This window comes from Saccoglossus kowalevskii, chromosome 13 (assembly GCF_978046115.1).
Source record: "Saccoglossus kowalevskii chromosome 13, keSacKowa6.1, whole genome shotgun sequence".
Taxonomy (NCBI): domain Eukaryota; kingdom Metazoa; phylum Hemichordata; class Enteropneusta; family Harrimaniidae; genus Saccoglossus; species Saccoglossus kowalevskii.
Genome location: NC_140653.1, coordinates 28,356,960 through 28,375,530, shown reverse-complemented (window position 1 = coordinate 28,375,530; position 18,571 = coordinate 28,356,960). Strand labels below are relative to the sequence as shown.

At 36.4% G+C, this 18,571-nt stretch overlaps 1 protein-coding gene across 1 annotated transcript in view; it reads left to right on the top strand.

Moving 5' to 3' along the window:
* Positions 1–18,571, top strand: part of LOC100374356 (neuronal acetylcholine receptor subunit alpha-7) — a 35,247-nt gene that overhangs the window by 235 nt on the left and 16,441 nt on the right. The window contains 2 exon segments of the mRNA NM_001184934.1: positions 10,644–10,786; positions 13,709–13,753. Coding sequence (NP_001171863.1) covers positions 10,644–10,786; positions 13,709–13,753 — 188 coding nt within the window.

Sequence of the window (18,571 nt, the reverse complement as noted above, 5' to 3'; positions counted from 1 at the left end):
AATCAAAATTACTGATGGTGCCAAACATTCGCCGACAACACCACTGTTACTACACACTGAACGAAATAAAAAATGACTTGATGTCAGGTTATGGTTGTTCAGTACAAAAATATTGCCATTTGTTTGTGCTAGTGCCGTGCAAATGAATGGAATATGGTTTTTGATAAAATTGGTTTGTATAATCGTGTCCAGGGTCACTGACAATTGATGGCAGAAAGCACGAACAAAATTACAGAATTTATATTGGTGTTGCTTCTACCGCGACACCCGTCACGTTGGGTGGAAGTTTCCGTGCAATTCACTCACTTTAGTCTGGAACGCCAATATTGGATCAATTTTATTATCCGTTCATCTCGCAGACGACAACTGTTTTCGCGCGTAAAGATAATCAACCGTATCGTGTAATTTTTTGTGGACGAAACCACTTTGCCGAACAAGTGAGTAGTGCGGGTGGGATAGGTGATGTTTAATTACTTCACGTCTGAGTATTAACTCGGGACATAATTAATAAGAATCAACCCAATTATCGACACCTTTACGGAAGACGCAACTACTCAGTCGCCAACTAAAAAGGAATTTATATGAATTACGTAAATTTTATCGTGGACCACTCATTGTAAATGCACACTACAGTTTTAGACTGTGCTAATCAATATGGTTAATGCATTATATTTTGTTGCGCAACCAGGTAGGTAGAGATTTTTTTTGAATAAAGTTTTGGAGGTATCAAACCCAACTTTTTAGAATTCAACAATACTTCTGAAAATGGGTAAATTATAAATAAGACAACAAAATCGGTTACAAGAAAATAGATGTAGGCATATAGACGCACATCTTGTTTACAGTGTTACACAACCGAGCATTTTTTGTATGTAAATCCCCCCTGCTTCTCCTGAAGTCTGTAAGTTTGGTGTACAAACGACACCGGCAATAGCGAGACTTATTAGTATGATACATTGGTTTCTGGTGTGTTTATTTTTATAATTCAATACAATTAAAATGTGACGTCTTATGCTTAGCAATAAATTAGCAGAATGATGACACATAAGATCGCCGAGTTATCTTTTTTTAAATGCAACATTTCTGATCAAATTGCGCTATTAAACACGGTACTGTGGGATAATGATTCGGTGGTAGTTTAACGAGGTCGACCTTACTGTGTACTTTGTAAAACAGTACGTGCTAGTCCGGCGGTAGACTGGCGCAGTCGGGGCGATTAATTTGTTTTTGTAGTTCAAATAAAATACAAAAAAATCGCGAAATGGAGGTGTTAGCTCGAAATCCCCTGTAACTGTGAAATTACCCCCGGACTGATTTATTCTGCATGGCCCTCTATCGACACTGCAGGAACCCGTCGATTTTTCAACGGGTAATTATGTTAATGATGTTCTAATTGACAATCATCTAAACCAATCACAACGTCTCTTCAACTGATCTCTGACCGAGAAGACGTCGGCTGGTTGTAGCAGCCGATTTTTTTTTAATTCTACGACTAGTACGAGTTACTTTTTTTACAAATTGTGATGAATTAGAAACGACGACTACGACAAACTCGAATTTCAACGTGCCACCAAGTTATGTCTGCAGTGTGACCTTTACCATGTTCACCTCATTTTGCACGTGTTTCCGCGCCCACCTGTGGGTATTCATGAATATTTAATAGCAATGAATTTCCTGCAGAATAAACCAGTCGGGGTGATTTCGCGCTAACACCTCCATTTCGCGATTTTGTTATTTTATTTAAACTACAAAACACAAATTAATCGCCCGACTGCGCCAGTCTAGTCCGGCGGGTACACCCAAGTGATTGTGCAAATGAATCTGGCTCGTAGTTTTCAATAAGATGTCTTTTTTACTAAAATTGATACAAATATTTATTAATATAAGAACAAAATCATCCAAAGTATAGTCAGTATAATATATAGTTGTTTCCAAACTCATTTACAGCAAAAGTTGACGCGGGACAAACAATCAGATTTGTTTATTTTTGTCATTATTTTCTTATCAAATTTCTCATTGCTTTTTAAAACACAAAAATCAGTGTTTGGAAAATAGATCCACAGTGAGTCTCTCTGTTTTTTTGTTTTTTTTTTTTTTTGTTGTTAGGCAAATTAAACTCTATCCATGTACCAAATTGTATGCACTTGCTATAATTTTAATACTGTAAAAGTGTTAAGTATTCACTGGGTTTTCATTTTGCTTATTTCACTGACTGGAAAATGCACTAGATTAAAACCCAGTGAATATTTAAAATTTAGCATAGAGCACATTATCTAAATGATAAAACCGTGAATTTAAAACCCACTGAATATTCCTGAAATAGTAAATCAGCGAAGTTAAAACCCAGTGAAAATTAGTCATTTCACAGTAATACAACATCTTCACCCCTGGACGATGCTGGGGGTTTAATTATGGTTTAATTTCAGACTTGCATCAAAAAGATACGCATGTAGTATATGAATACTGAGAATTTTCGTATGATTCATTTCTTTGTTTTTATCAGACAGACTGATGATGACGGTGGTATGCAGTAGGCACCGCACCCACTGTAAAACAATAAAAAAATCCTGGCTAAAACCAGTTACTATCGATCGCAATAAGACATTCTTGGTAATAATAAGCGGTTCGTGAATTCTTTCGGTGACCGGAATGCTAATATCGCAGGCGAGAGCCTGTTTTGGGCAAGTAACCGTAGAGTAATGTGATCAGCTGCGGTAGCACTTGTGGTGGGGGATTATGACAATATAATATCGATATACTGTGCCAAGTCTCGACAGATCGTTCTTATATTTCCCTCGAGAAGGCTCTATTCTCAAACTGCGGCTATGAATTGCAAACAAATATCATACATAATTGCCAGATTATCATCATCATGTCAAACGGGAGAGAACCGTTCAGTTTGTAAGCATAGTACCTGTATACGACACGTACCCGCTTCGCCAACTCATTTAATGTGTCGTTTCCCTGTATTACATGCCGTTTTGGTTATTATATAGCGTCCGTATCATAAACGGCAATTAGCCCCGCCTGGACATTCATTCGCTCCAAAATACTACCCAGTGTGTGGGATGTCATCCCTTTCTCCGGAACCAAGAATAATGTCGGAAATGCTAAGAATTATAGTTCCGGATTAGTTAAATCGCATTCCGTTTAATACACAGCTGTTATCAATTTGATAGACTATAAAGAGAATAGTAACCAATATACCGTAATCAAAATCTAATTTCAGTCTAGTGCTAAAGACAGACGTTACTAACCCTGATTATAGTGGTTAAACTTCGGGATATTAATATTTAAAGTAAAAGTACTAGTAATATACTCTTACATATAATTAAACGAAGTTTACTGAAGAGGTAATATGGATAACATTTGGTAACTACTCAAATGCGCATGCGCTTTAATTATATGGAATGTACCATTATTTGATTCATTGAACGTGCGTTGTTTCATTGATCTACTAGTATTGTGTGAATGTATCAAACACGCAGTAGTCAGTTTTGTGTTTATCAACTTGCAGCGGCGTCGATTCCTCCGACGATAACGACAATGCCATCCATATCATTAATTTAACAAACATAAATTACTAGTACTACGCTGTGCACTTCATCAAAATACAAAAGTCGTTGTAAATAGAGTTGCGCAAATAATCGAGAGTTAATCATCTGGAGTAGTTAATCTAATCTAGTAGGTTAGTTTCCATGCTAATCGTATACCTTGTGGTGGTGAGGAGGGACGGTCACGTAAAATCTCGACTATAAATGGTTTGTTCTTTTGCCCTTGATAATAACGATAGGTCAAGATAATAGGGTGGACAGTTGTTTGTAGATGTCAATAAGTATAAAATCTAGATCGCGTCCGATATTTCTATAATTAATGAGATGTCGCTTAAAATAATTTAGCAGTTGCCTTGGACATTACACGCGACGTACTTGTTATTGTTGAGAGATAAGTTTTCGTCCTAGTACACATATTTGACAAAAGAGTCAAATTATTTGATCCCTGTTCGAAATTCGCTGAGTTACTATGGTGCGTTCAGTCATTTTGCGTGGATTGTTTTGCGACGTCATCAAAGCTACGTAAATCAACTTTCAAACCGTATTTATGCTCAATTAGCTGTCATTCATTGGCTGTGTCGTCGTGACTTAGATTTGTATCTAGGTAACAGAATAGAGAGTGTCATTAGTTTATTATGAGCCACACTTTCCTCCATCACCAATTTACACATCAACTAACTGGATTCAACTTTTTCGGGAAACGTTTTAGATGTTCTGTCAAATTGTCCTCCTTAAGTCAACACATAATATTCAATTTCTAGTTTGTTGTTTGGTTCTACTGTTTCCGTCGTTTCAAAACTTGATTTGATCATGCATAATTATATGCATGATATAGGTATGGGCTCTTACAACGTGTTTGGGTTACCTAAGCGTTTTATTAACTGTAATTGTATCCAACTACACGTAGCTTTATATTTAGTATCAGAGCATGTTCCAAATTCCGTATTTTTAAAACTATTTAATAATAAAAACTACTGCAATTCTGTTACACTTCATTTACATATTACATGTAACTCCAAGTTATAATCGATAGTATATTTGTAATGTGTCCTTAATAATAATAATATTATTACTATTATTATTTTTCATTGATAGGAATAAAATCTAGGGTCACGAATTTAATATCCTGTTCACCACATTATCTGTTTTGCAATAGACTAAAATCCCACGCAGTACTGAGCGCGTATTCGAGACATTGTAGAGCATTCTGGCTCATTTGCATAAATGATCGCTGTCCATTACCGTTTACCGTTATTTTACTCTACTACGTTTAAGAATATAAGGTTATTTTTAGAGCCATCACAATATTTACTGTTTCAGGGATGTATTGTTACCATAATTTTCAATTAAAACCTTGGTCGTTTCACAATCCGTTCCAAATGGTCACTAGACATGGGTGAAAACAAATCTCCGTACGCCAAGAAGTTGAGGTTGTGAAAAATTGATATGATATCGCAAATGTATGCGGCTTTATACCACACATTCATTTTAGCGGACATCTGAAACTACTAGAAATATTCGAAAATAATATAATTCTTTATTAATAATTCAAGAAATGTTGCGTAAAACCACTTGAGATATTGCCATATGTTGTGTGTTCAATCTGAATGCATGAATTTTTTTTCATCCATGTTTGGTCGACAACTAAATTAAATAATAATTATCAAAATATTTCCCGCTGGTTGGCTTTAGAAATATGGGACAATGATTTCAAATATCGTGGTTTTGATATTATCGAAGTGGACAACACTCGAAATGGTTTTAAAACCAACGTAACATTTACCACGCAATACATGTACCGCAATGTCAGAGACGCATCTATACGTCGTTGAGTAGAGTTGTAAATGAAAATGAAGTGATATTTTACGTGATTTTGTACATGCAGCTTCATGAAGACTGAATAACAAAATAATTATATTTAATGGGTTTCGTACGGGCCAGATCAATAATATATATGTCAATGATCCTACATTGACTAGTAATTAATGCCAGAATTTTCCTATCGATATTCGACTTAAATCACCTCCCTGCGTGGCGTTATATTTATGTTTGATTTATACTTCCTATTTTTGAAAAACATATATTTTAATGTTGAACTGGCGTTACACAAGACATTGTATGACAAGTGTTACGCCTCATTATGCTTATTTATCAATAGAAACACCTATGGGTACATGGTGGATCATAATATCACCGGTTGACCCATCTGCTCAAGAACGTTTAATTCAATCACAATGCGTCCCGATGGAATACTTAAATCAATACCATTGTCGCAGTTAATTCATACGAGTCTTGATAGAATTACAACAATGGGGCATGTGGATGTAATTAATCAGTAGCTTTGTACTAGCTACCTAGACATAAATCATGAGAACAGGTTTTTGACATGTCATTTACAGCAACATATGTTACGTCCAATGCTACGGCTACTATTACCTTAATTTAAAGTATATATGAAGTTTCGTGGGAGCTCGCAGACCTAAAATATTTGTTTAACACTTCTGGCATCATTGTTTGAGAACAAAACATGGTATGGAAAACTGGACGTCCTTTTCTTTAGAAACGTGCCACCTACATTAGTATTAAACATTTAATATTTAATATAAAAATCCTGCACTGATTTTATACTTTAATTTGACTTAATTGTTAAAACTCTTTATGTGCGCTTGCATTGTTTTTGATTGCGCCTATTGTTTTCAAATTGTGAAGATTCTAATTTAAAAAAATGGGTTTCAGTCAATGTTGCGTACAAGGATTGTATAAACATGTATTAGACTGCATACCAGCCATCCCATCAAAACCACACATACGCATAATGATAATCAGGATTGTTATCAACTATTAATATTATACTTATATGACAGATAAAATAAATTTGTGGACAATTAGGGTAATAAACATTTTTCGCGAATGACCGAAATCTCGTTGAGAGCGAGAAAACCACGAGACTTGTTTGTTGCTCCTCCAATAGTGTTTCTTCCTCCTGCGTCATCACGGCCATTATTTCCCAACCTTTATAACCATTCATCTGGAACATTGGAAAAAAGTGAATACTGTTGTATTTGATGTTTGCCGTGCATGCATGGTAGCACGCTAAATGATTAACAATATCCAGTCTCTACGTATTATGCATCGACAGGGGTGCTATCTCCCGTTGATAAGTGTTCCTGTCTTGTCCATTGAGGAGATGCTAATTCAATTACTGTTACAGTAATTATCATCGAAGTTTAGAGTTCATTTATGAATGTACTCGTAATTAACTCAAGTATATGTGTATAGTAAATATATGTTGGCAGCAGCAACACGCAAAGTTCCCCACTGAAGAATTCTATACATAGGAATGATTAATTCAATCAATCAGGAAAGATATATAAATATATCCAAAATACGTACATTGGTTTTTTGAAAGGATTTTGCCCCTAACCACATATTACTTCCAATCAGACCAATGTTGTACATTTGCACCATCCTATCATGAATCTCTGTATGGGTGCTGTAGTAATCTGAGTCTCATATGCAATGACAATGTTTGTACAATCTTTCGAACTTCCAGGGGCAGTACATTGCTGTTGCAAATATTTCTCAACTTTCAATACCTATAGAGTAGGAGTGTGCGAGGATTATTCATTTCGGCACAAGAAAGATCAGATGACGTTGTACACTACAAAAGGTTACAATCGCGTTCAATCCACTCCGATAAGTACCTTAGTTAGCAGGATGAATGGAAGAAACGTGTATCATTGTCGAGAAGGGGGGTCAGTGGCGAATCTATTATTGTTGAGCGTTTCGTATGGAATTCTAGATGTTTTGAACACAATAGTTCACAATAAGTTTAATATTATCAACAATAACTTAGACTAAATCTATGTATTATATAGTATTGTGAGACTATAAAAAGAAAACAGTGTCGGGCATGAGACATAGCCAAACCCGTGTGACTATGCGTTCTAATTCTGCAAAAAAATTGTACCTTTCGTTGCGATGTTTTCAGCATGATACCCTAAGTGTAATATAATTTTAGACTAAAGCAATTCATAAACACGTATTGTATGGTTCCTCCAAACCACAGATCTGTAAATCCTGTACATACAACTATTCCCCCGGTGGCCATAGTGGTGATCTGAATGTAATTAAACATGACATTCTATAGTTGACCGCGGATAACGTCAAGAAGCCTTTTTTTACTTTGATCGTATAATTAAACCCAAGTCTTTATCTTTAAAAAAACGTTCAAACATCACTATTTTAGCACAAGCGTACACTTACTAAGTGAATCTATTGCTGACTCATCCAATTTGTTGACCAATAACTCGTTAAATAGGTGCAATTAAGATATTATACTGCAATGCCGCATACTAAATTTCAATTACACACTGATGTTTTTTTTACGCTGACGATGACGTTATCAGTATGACTGAATGCTTGATTGACAGCATATTTGTCGTGATTTCGAACACTGTTTGGACATTCCATTATGTATTAATTGTGCCCCGTGCTGGGCAGTATGTGTCTCCACTCAAATGAAGAACAATTACTTCAGAAACCGGTTTAAAGCAACAAATAATAAGAAGTAAACTAAACTATCAATTTCACGAACGTTAGGTATTTTTTGTTTTTGTTTTAAGCATCACTAAAGTTACTAAATGAGGTATATTGTTCACACAGATGATCAATATAACATGGTGTAGATAAACTTACTAACGAGATCTACTTCTTGTGGCACACATGATTGACAAAGTAGTGAGCACAGCCAGTTTAACATGTGGCATTCGCCGTATATTATTCTGATTCATATAAAATCAATTAGTTTCTGTTAGAAAGCCGAAGTCTACACCAGACAGATTTCATTGGTGGTGCCATCTGGGATCATCTGTGTAGCAGTGTTCTATATTGAGTCACAAGCTCACTATATCACTATACAAAAAAACTGTTGAATGTTCAAGAGAATGAGTGTTCTGTTTCAGCGAATCTAACAACTTCATGCAGTAAACATACTGCCCAAAGCTTAGTCACGTCACAACTCTATTGAGAGTGCATCTCACAATTATTTGTAATTAATCAGCCACCTGTTTCGGCACAGTCGGTGGAAACCATAATAGAGGCTGTAACGTTCTGTTATTCAATTGACTCAAAAACCATATACAACATTATTATATTATACCTATATTAATTAGCAGGACGACAGCCAGTGGCGATAGCTGCTCACTTGTGTTAATATATAGCCCACTATTAAACAAATTACCTGCTCATTAGTCGGGAACGTCATTCAAGCTATATCGATGCTGTTTTTATGATAATTGCGTGATTGACATGAATAAATTTACATATATTAATATGTGAATAAGGATAAATACGCGACTATGCTAATTATTGCAAGTAAATATATGTTACCGACGTTTTATTAACAATCATGTGGATCAAGGTCAATAGATGTCGTTCCGGTTGATAGTTTTCTCATTAAATATTACCAACGTTTCAATTAAGACCTGGATGTTTTACTGTAAATTACCCTTGTGCTTTCGCAGTGAATGAATGAATTCAATAATTAAGCGCCGCAGTTGCCTCGTCACTCCGTTTTCAATAATGAATTCATGTGACGTATAAGACGCGTGTTTACTCAAAAATCGAAAGCGCGCTGTGTGACGTCAGTGACCCTTTAATGCACATATTTAAACACGATTGGCAGGCCGGGATAGGCGTTTCCAAGCATTTCCAAACACTGAACCGTTTTTTGAACATGTCCTGTGACGTTTTACAAATAAATGTATCTATAACCGACAGTTCAACACATCAACTAACTTTGCGCGTTCACAGTGTTCGTACATCACCGGATGACGACACACCAGAAAGAAAATATATCGTGATTTCCCCTCAAAACATCGACTACTCAAATCGGAACGACAAGACTGTAACAATCAATCAGTCAGTTATTTGCAGCCAATGCAACCCTAGATCCCGCGAACTGTGCTAACAATATGCATATGTCATTAAACAAAACATTACCCAGTATATAGTTATGAGAATTAGTGCAGCATCTCTCACGAGTTTTGGCAGTTATACTTTTACGGGCGCCTATAAAATAAGATCCACGCGCTATAATTTCCATCACCTGCGTGAACCGCTACGTGTAATCAGCTAATTCAACATTAAAAGACCAATTACTTCAAATGACGACGCCAGTGTCGAGAATATTTGATACAGCACGTCAATCTTCATTATATTACGCAATTGATAGATTGCCCCTGTCGCTAGGCAGTTAGGTTTGTACATGGTTGCCATGAGAGCAATGATCATAACGGTTCGTCTAAGTGAGGTTTATTCGGAAAACGAATTTTTGATTATTGGACATTCATTTTTAAATGTGTCGTTCAGTAAACTATTAAATTCAATAATTTCTGCATCATATGTCTAACATAAAAACGTGACCTTTGACCTGATAATCAATATGCACTATGACAAACGGCTATATCAAATTCAGCGCAAATTATAGAAGATCTGTACATACTTGATTATTGGTTTTATTAAAGAAATCAATAGTAGTAGTGATTACAGCCGGGACCAGTTAGAAATCAGATTAAATGTGTAATAAAATAAGTCAACAATTGAATGTATTGATAAAACCAATATTTTGATATGCATTCACATGTTCACATGAATACTGATGCAAAGTCAATAATAGTTTTATATGTCACTGTATTGTTATTCATACAACGCACTGCTAATATTCACCCACAATCAGATACACCTTTCTTCCGAACTTTGATTTTTGGTATCGATGCTACACGACAAACTAATTAGTTGGTTAGTCCCGACTTTGTTTATCAAAATCATTGAACCGATCGGAATTTGGTGAAAATGGTCGAGAAGTCTCGTTCGAAGTCACCTATATATGTTTTTCCAAGTTGAATACCTCCACTGCTTTCTCATGTTATGTTATGGTATAAATTTACACTAGGTGGAAAGTCATAATGCTTCCATCCGGTATGTTTGCTTATATCAAGTATGAAGTTATTCATTCCTAACAGATTATATACCATATAATTTCCATGAATGTTAAACGAATATTTGTTTCTTTCTTCCTATTTTCAGACTCTCATCAGGGGAAGTTCGAAAGACGTCTGCTGAATCATTTGGTCAATGAAGACTACAACCCCTATGAACGACCAGTAGTCAACGACAGTGAGCCCCTCCGCGTGGAATTCGGAATAACATTGCAACAAATCCTCGATGTGGTAGGTAGAAGTACATATAGTTAAATAATTGCTCTATTGTTTGCAAGATGCATATTATGCACACACAGCACAAATTAACGACACATGCATGTTTATAAGTAATACCGACAAATAAAAGTTATTCTGGAAAGGAAAATGCATTATGTGATAAAACGGTAGTTGTATGTAAGCGGAGTACGCAAACAAATCGAAACATTGCGTACAGTAATAATAGGAGGTTATTACGATAATACCTCAAAGTATGCACGAAGACGGTACAACGGGAGTATCGACCGACGCGCAGCTTATGGCGTTACAGCGTAGCGTAATTTTGAGGTATTTTACGGGGTATTTTCATCCTACCATATTAGGAAATACGAATTCCAACTATGGAATGATTACGCGCGTAAGCGTCCTCTAATAATAAAAACAAACATGGCTGCCTGCAGGGTTCGACCAGACGCCACACAAATATGTTCGCTGATTCTGTTCTAAACTTTTTGGATTTCGGCACTCCCATGATCTCATGAAGGAAAAGATGTATAATAATAAGGCTATTACGAGGACCTCTCAAAATATGCACTCAGACAGTACGCCGTCGCATTGACCTCAGCTGCGCGTCGTCGATACTCCCGCTGTACTGTCTTCGTGCATACTTTGAGGTATCCTCGTATTATTATTCCCGACGTTTATCCCACCACAGAGGTTTGGAAAAGATATGTTCCCATTAAATTATTAAAATACAATCGTGGTGATACAGAATATTGATTTCTAGCCTTCGCTGTGAATTTCAGATGTGTGTCAGGTTTGTTTTAATCAACATGATGTTTTGATATGTTTTCAAGTGGAAAGGTTGTGCTTCGCTTCCGGTGTTCTTTCGAGCATTTTATTATTAACTCGCCAGAACGGATATGTGATTGAATTAGATTTATCCCTTTCAGCGAAGTGTGTCGTTGGTTATTGTATCTGGCAGGCACGTGTACATTACGATATGGCGAATAACTATCTTGTGAATATTGGGTTGACAGTATGAACTGACGTTCAGCGATTGATCTGTAACTTCGCTCTAGGACAAACGCCGTGTATATTACCCATACGATAACTGCGTGTTTACATACTATGCTTTTAAAGTTGTTATTGGGTATTTCACATATTACCGGTAACCCAGTACTTATTATCTTTAAAAATATATATGTATATAGAAAAATACATGTTAAACCATTATTTCAAGCACATTATCAGCATGTTTTACACAATTATAAGTATACATTTATAACATATGTTTTTTGTAACCGAACAAACTTAAATATAGATATGATAACATATTTGTACCATAGAAGCCAACGGTAAATAGCTAAAAATCACCTAGTGTGTTGATGTTTGACATGTGTTTTGTTCGAAAAGACCATTTTCTGGATTTTGTGACCAGCCGCATAAAGCACGTTATATAAGTCAAGGAAATCTGGTCATCTGCTTTAATAGTTGCCAACTACGGTACCTCAAGCGTTGATGTCAGCCGACACTCGTGTTAGACATGTGAGTATGAAACAAACTGAAGAAGATCGATACTGTATTTGTTTAACATCGCCGTGCAGCTGCTCCGGAGTCACTGATACGGGAGGATATATTTTGCATGCGTACCGAAGAAATCGTTGGATATTGTTCTAATATCGAGGTATACACAAAGCATACTTAATACGCAGTGAATAGAAGTAGGCAAACGTTAGAAAATTTAAGTCTGGCAGATTGACATTTAATCACAGTGGCCTTCAAACAAAAAATGTCAACTATTCTTTTTCTTCACACGTATTACAACAATAATTCCCAGAATGTAATTTGGTGAGCGTTTAATTTATTAATGTCCTGCGGGGAGATAAATGTGACAGTGTGACTGCAATCCACTACGCCACACTCGTCGATCTGTATCAGGAGTAGTGATCGCGGCTACGCCCATTTTATCTTACATTGCATGGCATTGTGCAATAATATAACACGTGATCTTTACACTATGAACACACGTAGCATGTAAAACCGAGATGATTGGATTCCATGTGAACTTTGACCCATGACCCAGTCATTCTGAATGTGTGTCATGCTGCTGACGGTATTACCCGTCATGCAATGTGAAATACGTGTCACGTTCTGTTTTGAAATCAATTAGTCAGCTCAAAATTTTGAGGCGGGTTTGTAAGCTATGTGAAGTGTCTTCCATGTGGTCCCTGCTGTAAAATTTAGTTATTTCCTTTTCAGATTTGCACGGGAAATTAAATCATCAAAGACGTCTAAGAACATTGAAGTACATGATTTGTTTCTGGTCACTGCGCGCGTCAGTTCAAGGGGGCCGTTCACGACCTTTTGCTGTTTTCGACCAGGATGAAAGAAAAAACTGCGACAAAATAGTAAAAAAAAACGCGTCACCGCATCAGTTTGTTGTTTATGTACATCAAAAAGTCTTTTCAGCCTTAGCGGTCGACCATCAGAAATCCGGGGCGATTGCAGAATTGGAAAATAAATATAATTTACACTGGAAAAAAATCCTGCGAAAACAATTTTGCAGGGTTCAATAGTAGAACAAAAATCTGCACGCTTAAATATTGTAAAACAAATATTCTATATAGTGTTTTCACACACAATGACTCGTTCCAAAATATACCAGTGGATATGGCGTTACTGTCATCCGAGACGTGTGCGGAACGCCTTTAGCTGACGCATAAGGAAATTACTACGTAATTAGTACACCAGATCGGAAAACTCAGTATCGGTTAAAGGGCGGTGGTCGTCGCGCAGCGCGTGTTCAAATTTCATGTAAATAAACAATGCATTTCACACGCGATGACCGCCGCTGTTTAATAATGGCCCCGACACTCGTCGCGTCTCGGGTCACCGTGTTAGTATATGTAGTAAATGTACACTTATACATTTTTTCTACTATTTTATTTGCAGAATGAACGTGACCAGGTTCTCACTTCTAATGCTTGGCTACGATTTGTAAGTATATCTTCGTCTTTTGTGTATTTGGTACTTTATCCCTGATGATAACATAGTGGGGGAGTGGGCAATGGGAGGGGTCGGGCTGAGCAGATTAGTCACTGTATTGTTTCGAAAATGTCCCCATGGAAACATAATGTAAATGGGTTCAGCCTGTTGCGTTTGAAGGTTACCCAATTAATCAGTATCAAATAGACCGTTTAATGAGGACACATTTATAATTGGTCGGAAATAATTATAACTGCTTTCCGTCAACGCGTCAAAATTTTCCCCGTTGGACACGGGCTTATTTCGGTGGATTACTTTAAATTAATCTTCCAATCGTCTTTAATTTGTCACCAAAGTATTTCAATTTACTGTTGGTTTCAGCTGAATGATAGTTCGCATATTAACATTCTCCACCGTGTTACTTCTAGTTTTGTTTGCGTATCAAAGCGAGTAATTACCATTGATCGTTCAGGTATGGCATGCCATGTCAACTAGTAATAGGCAATTTAAATATTCGGGAAAAAATCCGTATGTGAACTTTTTATTTAAATACTGCCCCACATGTTAATACTACACCCTAAGAGACATCGCGTTGTAGTACCAGTAGGGAATATTTGTTTGATCAATATGTGACCAAACATAAGGCGGCAATTTCCGTTCGCGAGCGATTAAAAAATACATTTTACGAGGAATGACTATACTTATAACAAACGCATACCATAACATACTGAAAAAGTAATTTGCACAGTTTTGGTTTATACTACCAAAGTTTCAAAATCTCTTAAATTGAACTGATATGAACAGATCTTTTTTCAGAATGATTAATTCAATATAAGTTAGACAGCATGTTACATATCATTGCGATGTATTCAAGATTATATACCCAGGAGGAAGTTGTCACATCAGACAAATATGAATAACGTCCCCGAAGATAACAGTAGTCGATCTGTTACTGCTCGTATTAGACAGTTGTTACATCATTCACGGGAACTAACACGCGTAATATATACACACGCAACCTTTTAATAACGGTCCCAGCAGATGTACGTGTGACCCGAGAAGCTAATGTGACTTTAAATTTATTGTAGACGACATCTGTGTCGTGACTAATAAAGATTACCTAACCTTGCTATCTGCCACTCACAAATCGACCTAATGCGGAATTTACAGACAGAATTAAAACGCATACGTAAAAAGCAAACTAAACGGCAATACCTTGTCACAAAGACATAAAAACCCAATGTGGTTAAATAAGATCCTAGTTTGGGCTTTTCTTTTTTTAATTTGCGTTTAATTATTTATGTTTATTATATATATTTTTTTACTTTATTTTCTTTTAATTCATTACTAGTATTTATTTGCTGGCAGTTCTGGTAATCGCGAAAGTCCACAAGGATCTGACCCAACGCCCATATAAATCTCTAACAAACTCGTTTAAGCCACAGCCAATCACAGTTAGCCTTTTATATTGGCTGATGGCGTATTCATTGGAGGAAATAATTAACAAACAATTACAATGTACAAGAAAAAAAGATTATGTTGCGTGGCGAGGGCACTAGGTCAGTATTACCGGGGCGACGTAACTTCTGCAAGCCCTGACAGCAAGTATTGTAGGTAATATTGACTTAGAAACGTTACAAGACCCTTTGGGCGTAGGTTTTTATTTTGAAGACAATCATTTCAATCAAAGGTTGACCAGGGAAAATGCCCGGAAAAGGTGGTTAGATATTCGGGAAAATTGTTATATTGCCTTTGGAGGCTACAATCCATGTCCTCTACTGCGACGAACAACTTATTTAATTTTTCATTTTTCTGACGTGTTCTTGACCATATTTTCTTGTAAGTTGCACAAAACATGACCAGACCATCAAGATCGTCATTGCTCTGTATTTTACAGCTATTGTAAAAAATGCAACATTTAAATCCCTGAATATTTGAGCAAAAAAAAATATTTTCTGATGAATTACAATGTGTTCCAAATAAGAAAGAATATTTTATGTCAGCTCAGTTACTTTAATAAAGCGTTATTGTACATTATGTGGACACAATTTGATGAATATTTACAGCTACGGCTTCAATGCCGATTTTGACCCGATCATCGACAAAACATCACCCGGAATAACCACGCAAAATAACGACCTAAACTGGAACCATTTAAGCCACAGACAGTATAATCATTAAAATCATAGATGATTTTAGTTGTATTTGACAATGATAAACCGAAAAGCCAGTTTTTTTCCGGATCGTTTCCATCGCTAACATCGGTATAATCCGCCATTTTATTTGAGTCTGTTTACGACCTGACTCTGACGTCATCAGGTGCGCTATAGAATGAGGTCTATGATTCGTTGACTAAACCAGTCAGAGGATTCTTGTTGAAATCATCGTTCAGATGTATGTGGCGATAGTTAAAAATACACCAGATCAGAAGCACGTAACAAAAAACAATAAAATAATTTTAAAAAATGGTAAAAATGAAATAAATATATAAAATAAAATACACGCCGTACAATACATCTAATTTTAATCAAATTGATAAAACCCGTGATTGTATAATTTATTAATTTAAATAATGAGTATTTTCCTCTTCAATGTTCAACAAGTATATTTATAGTGCTCAGCCGGGAAAAACAAGTCACAGTCAGCTGGCGTTCAAGTGGTAATGTAATAAATAAAACGATTTGTTCTCAGTGTCCTAGTTATTTTTTATGGGCAGCCATCACAAACGGAGAAAAATACACAACTTATTGAAATAATTGATCTTTACAAAACAATGAAATCATCGCGCCGAATCACGTCGCGCCATACCGCAAATGTAGCGTCACATCACTGCACATCCTATTACGTCAGTCACATCACATCGTCACACCCCGCCGCAACACTTTACGCACTGACGCTTCAAAACGTTAGCTCATATCATATCATAACACATCACGTCACGCCCCGCGAACTACGAAGTGACGCCCTTACGATTAAACTACCGCCAATTTCTTCTATAAATTTGATTAAAAGATTTAAATATGCATGTATAAAGCTAGTTTACTCTATCCAGCGTTAATCGCAATAAATGCCTGTCAGTCTGTCCTTCATCTACAAAAATTATAAAGCGACAATAAAGGGGTGTTGTTTAAATATGGTATTCGATACTGCATGTTGAATCTGCCTATATTTTCCGTCATAATGTTTTTTTATAGATTCTTTTGCATGCGTCCTCATCTTTGCCTCGTACCATTGTTGTGAGTATGACTCCTCCTTTCAAATAACCCGCTGGTTAATTGTGTTATAACACGGATTTTGCGAGTTTCACTAGATTCTATAGTCGATTTCACTATTTTGGTGAATTGTCTACATAGCCTACCATGGTTGCTGCGTGTGTTACGTAACTCTTTTCGTGCAGAAGAACAATTAGAGGTGACCATACCAACCCGGATGTACACGGCGCATCTGATATTATAATGCATTTGTAATAACGAAGCACTATTGTCTTGTTGAATTTACTCATCGACATCCTGCTCAGTTGGTGGAGTGTCTAGTGTGGAAATTGATTCGAGTCCCTCGTCTTTCTTTTGAAAAGAAAGAAGTAAATTGCACTCCTACGCACGTTCATCACAAGAGAGCAAAATAGTGGCATGTTCCACATTTCGCATTAAAACAATTCATGCAGAAAGATGAAAGAACATAACGAATTCTTCAAAAGTACAAGAATTTCGTTAAAATATGTATCTATAGTTGGTTTGGGGGAAGGTTTTTAAGCCGGACTTTATATCCCAGAAGAGTCTGGTGGGCACGGAAACTAGTTGTTGAAATGCGTTACTCATTTGTATGCATTTTGGCCAAAATGGCCGTTGGCCATCATTATCATGGTCAAAAAATTGAGTACAACTTCTTCTTAATTTGCTTTTTATCTCTGATTTGATGGAACATTTTACCCAGGTTTAAGTATCAAGAATTCGTAGCGCTTTTAATTGTTTTACCAGCTAGGCTCTGTGTATATATCGTTCATCGAGACAAGTCACAACAGTCCGGTTTTATCTTCGATACAGTACAGACTTTTTCAAGGTCGGCGTCGTAGATTCCTTTCTCCGGCATTACAAACAATTTACACTCGAGTCCATATCTGGCAGTTAGACGAGATTGATGTATAATATATAGCGGACGTGTTAAATTGAAATGCTACGCAGATTAGAAAAAAACATCGCTCATTCGTAGAAACTCATTGACATGCATTCACATACAACTTGAATAATACAAATAACGCATTGATAAAATATATAACAATATGTTGTTGTTGTTGTTGTTTTTACGGTATTGTACCCCTCATAGAAAAAACGGAAATAAAATATGCACTAAAAAACTATTATCCATTATTATCCAGAATGACCGATGAATTCAAACTGCGACCAGGAAATCCATAAATGCGAATCACGTTTGATGACAGGGATGATTGATGATATCCATTTGTCTGATCACCTGTTCCATACGACTGTGTCTAGTCCTTAAAATAACCTGCACTTGATAAATGAAACTATACAGACGTGAAACACGTCGAGCATACAGTCCCAAGTGGAACGATCGTCCATCTCGATCACGCGCATCAGCGATCAGTGTGGGAAACTAATAACACTTTATCAAGCGATATACCATATGGTTCTTTTCTTTTTCCGCGATGTAGATCAGGGTGAATAATATAAATTATGTCAAACGTGGCCGGCATTGTGCGATCTCGAATAACACGGCCAATAATCAATCAGACTATTAATGAACTCCTGCATTTCATGTAATCATATCATGTAAACTGCAATGAGAAACATTGATTGGTATCAATAACAT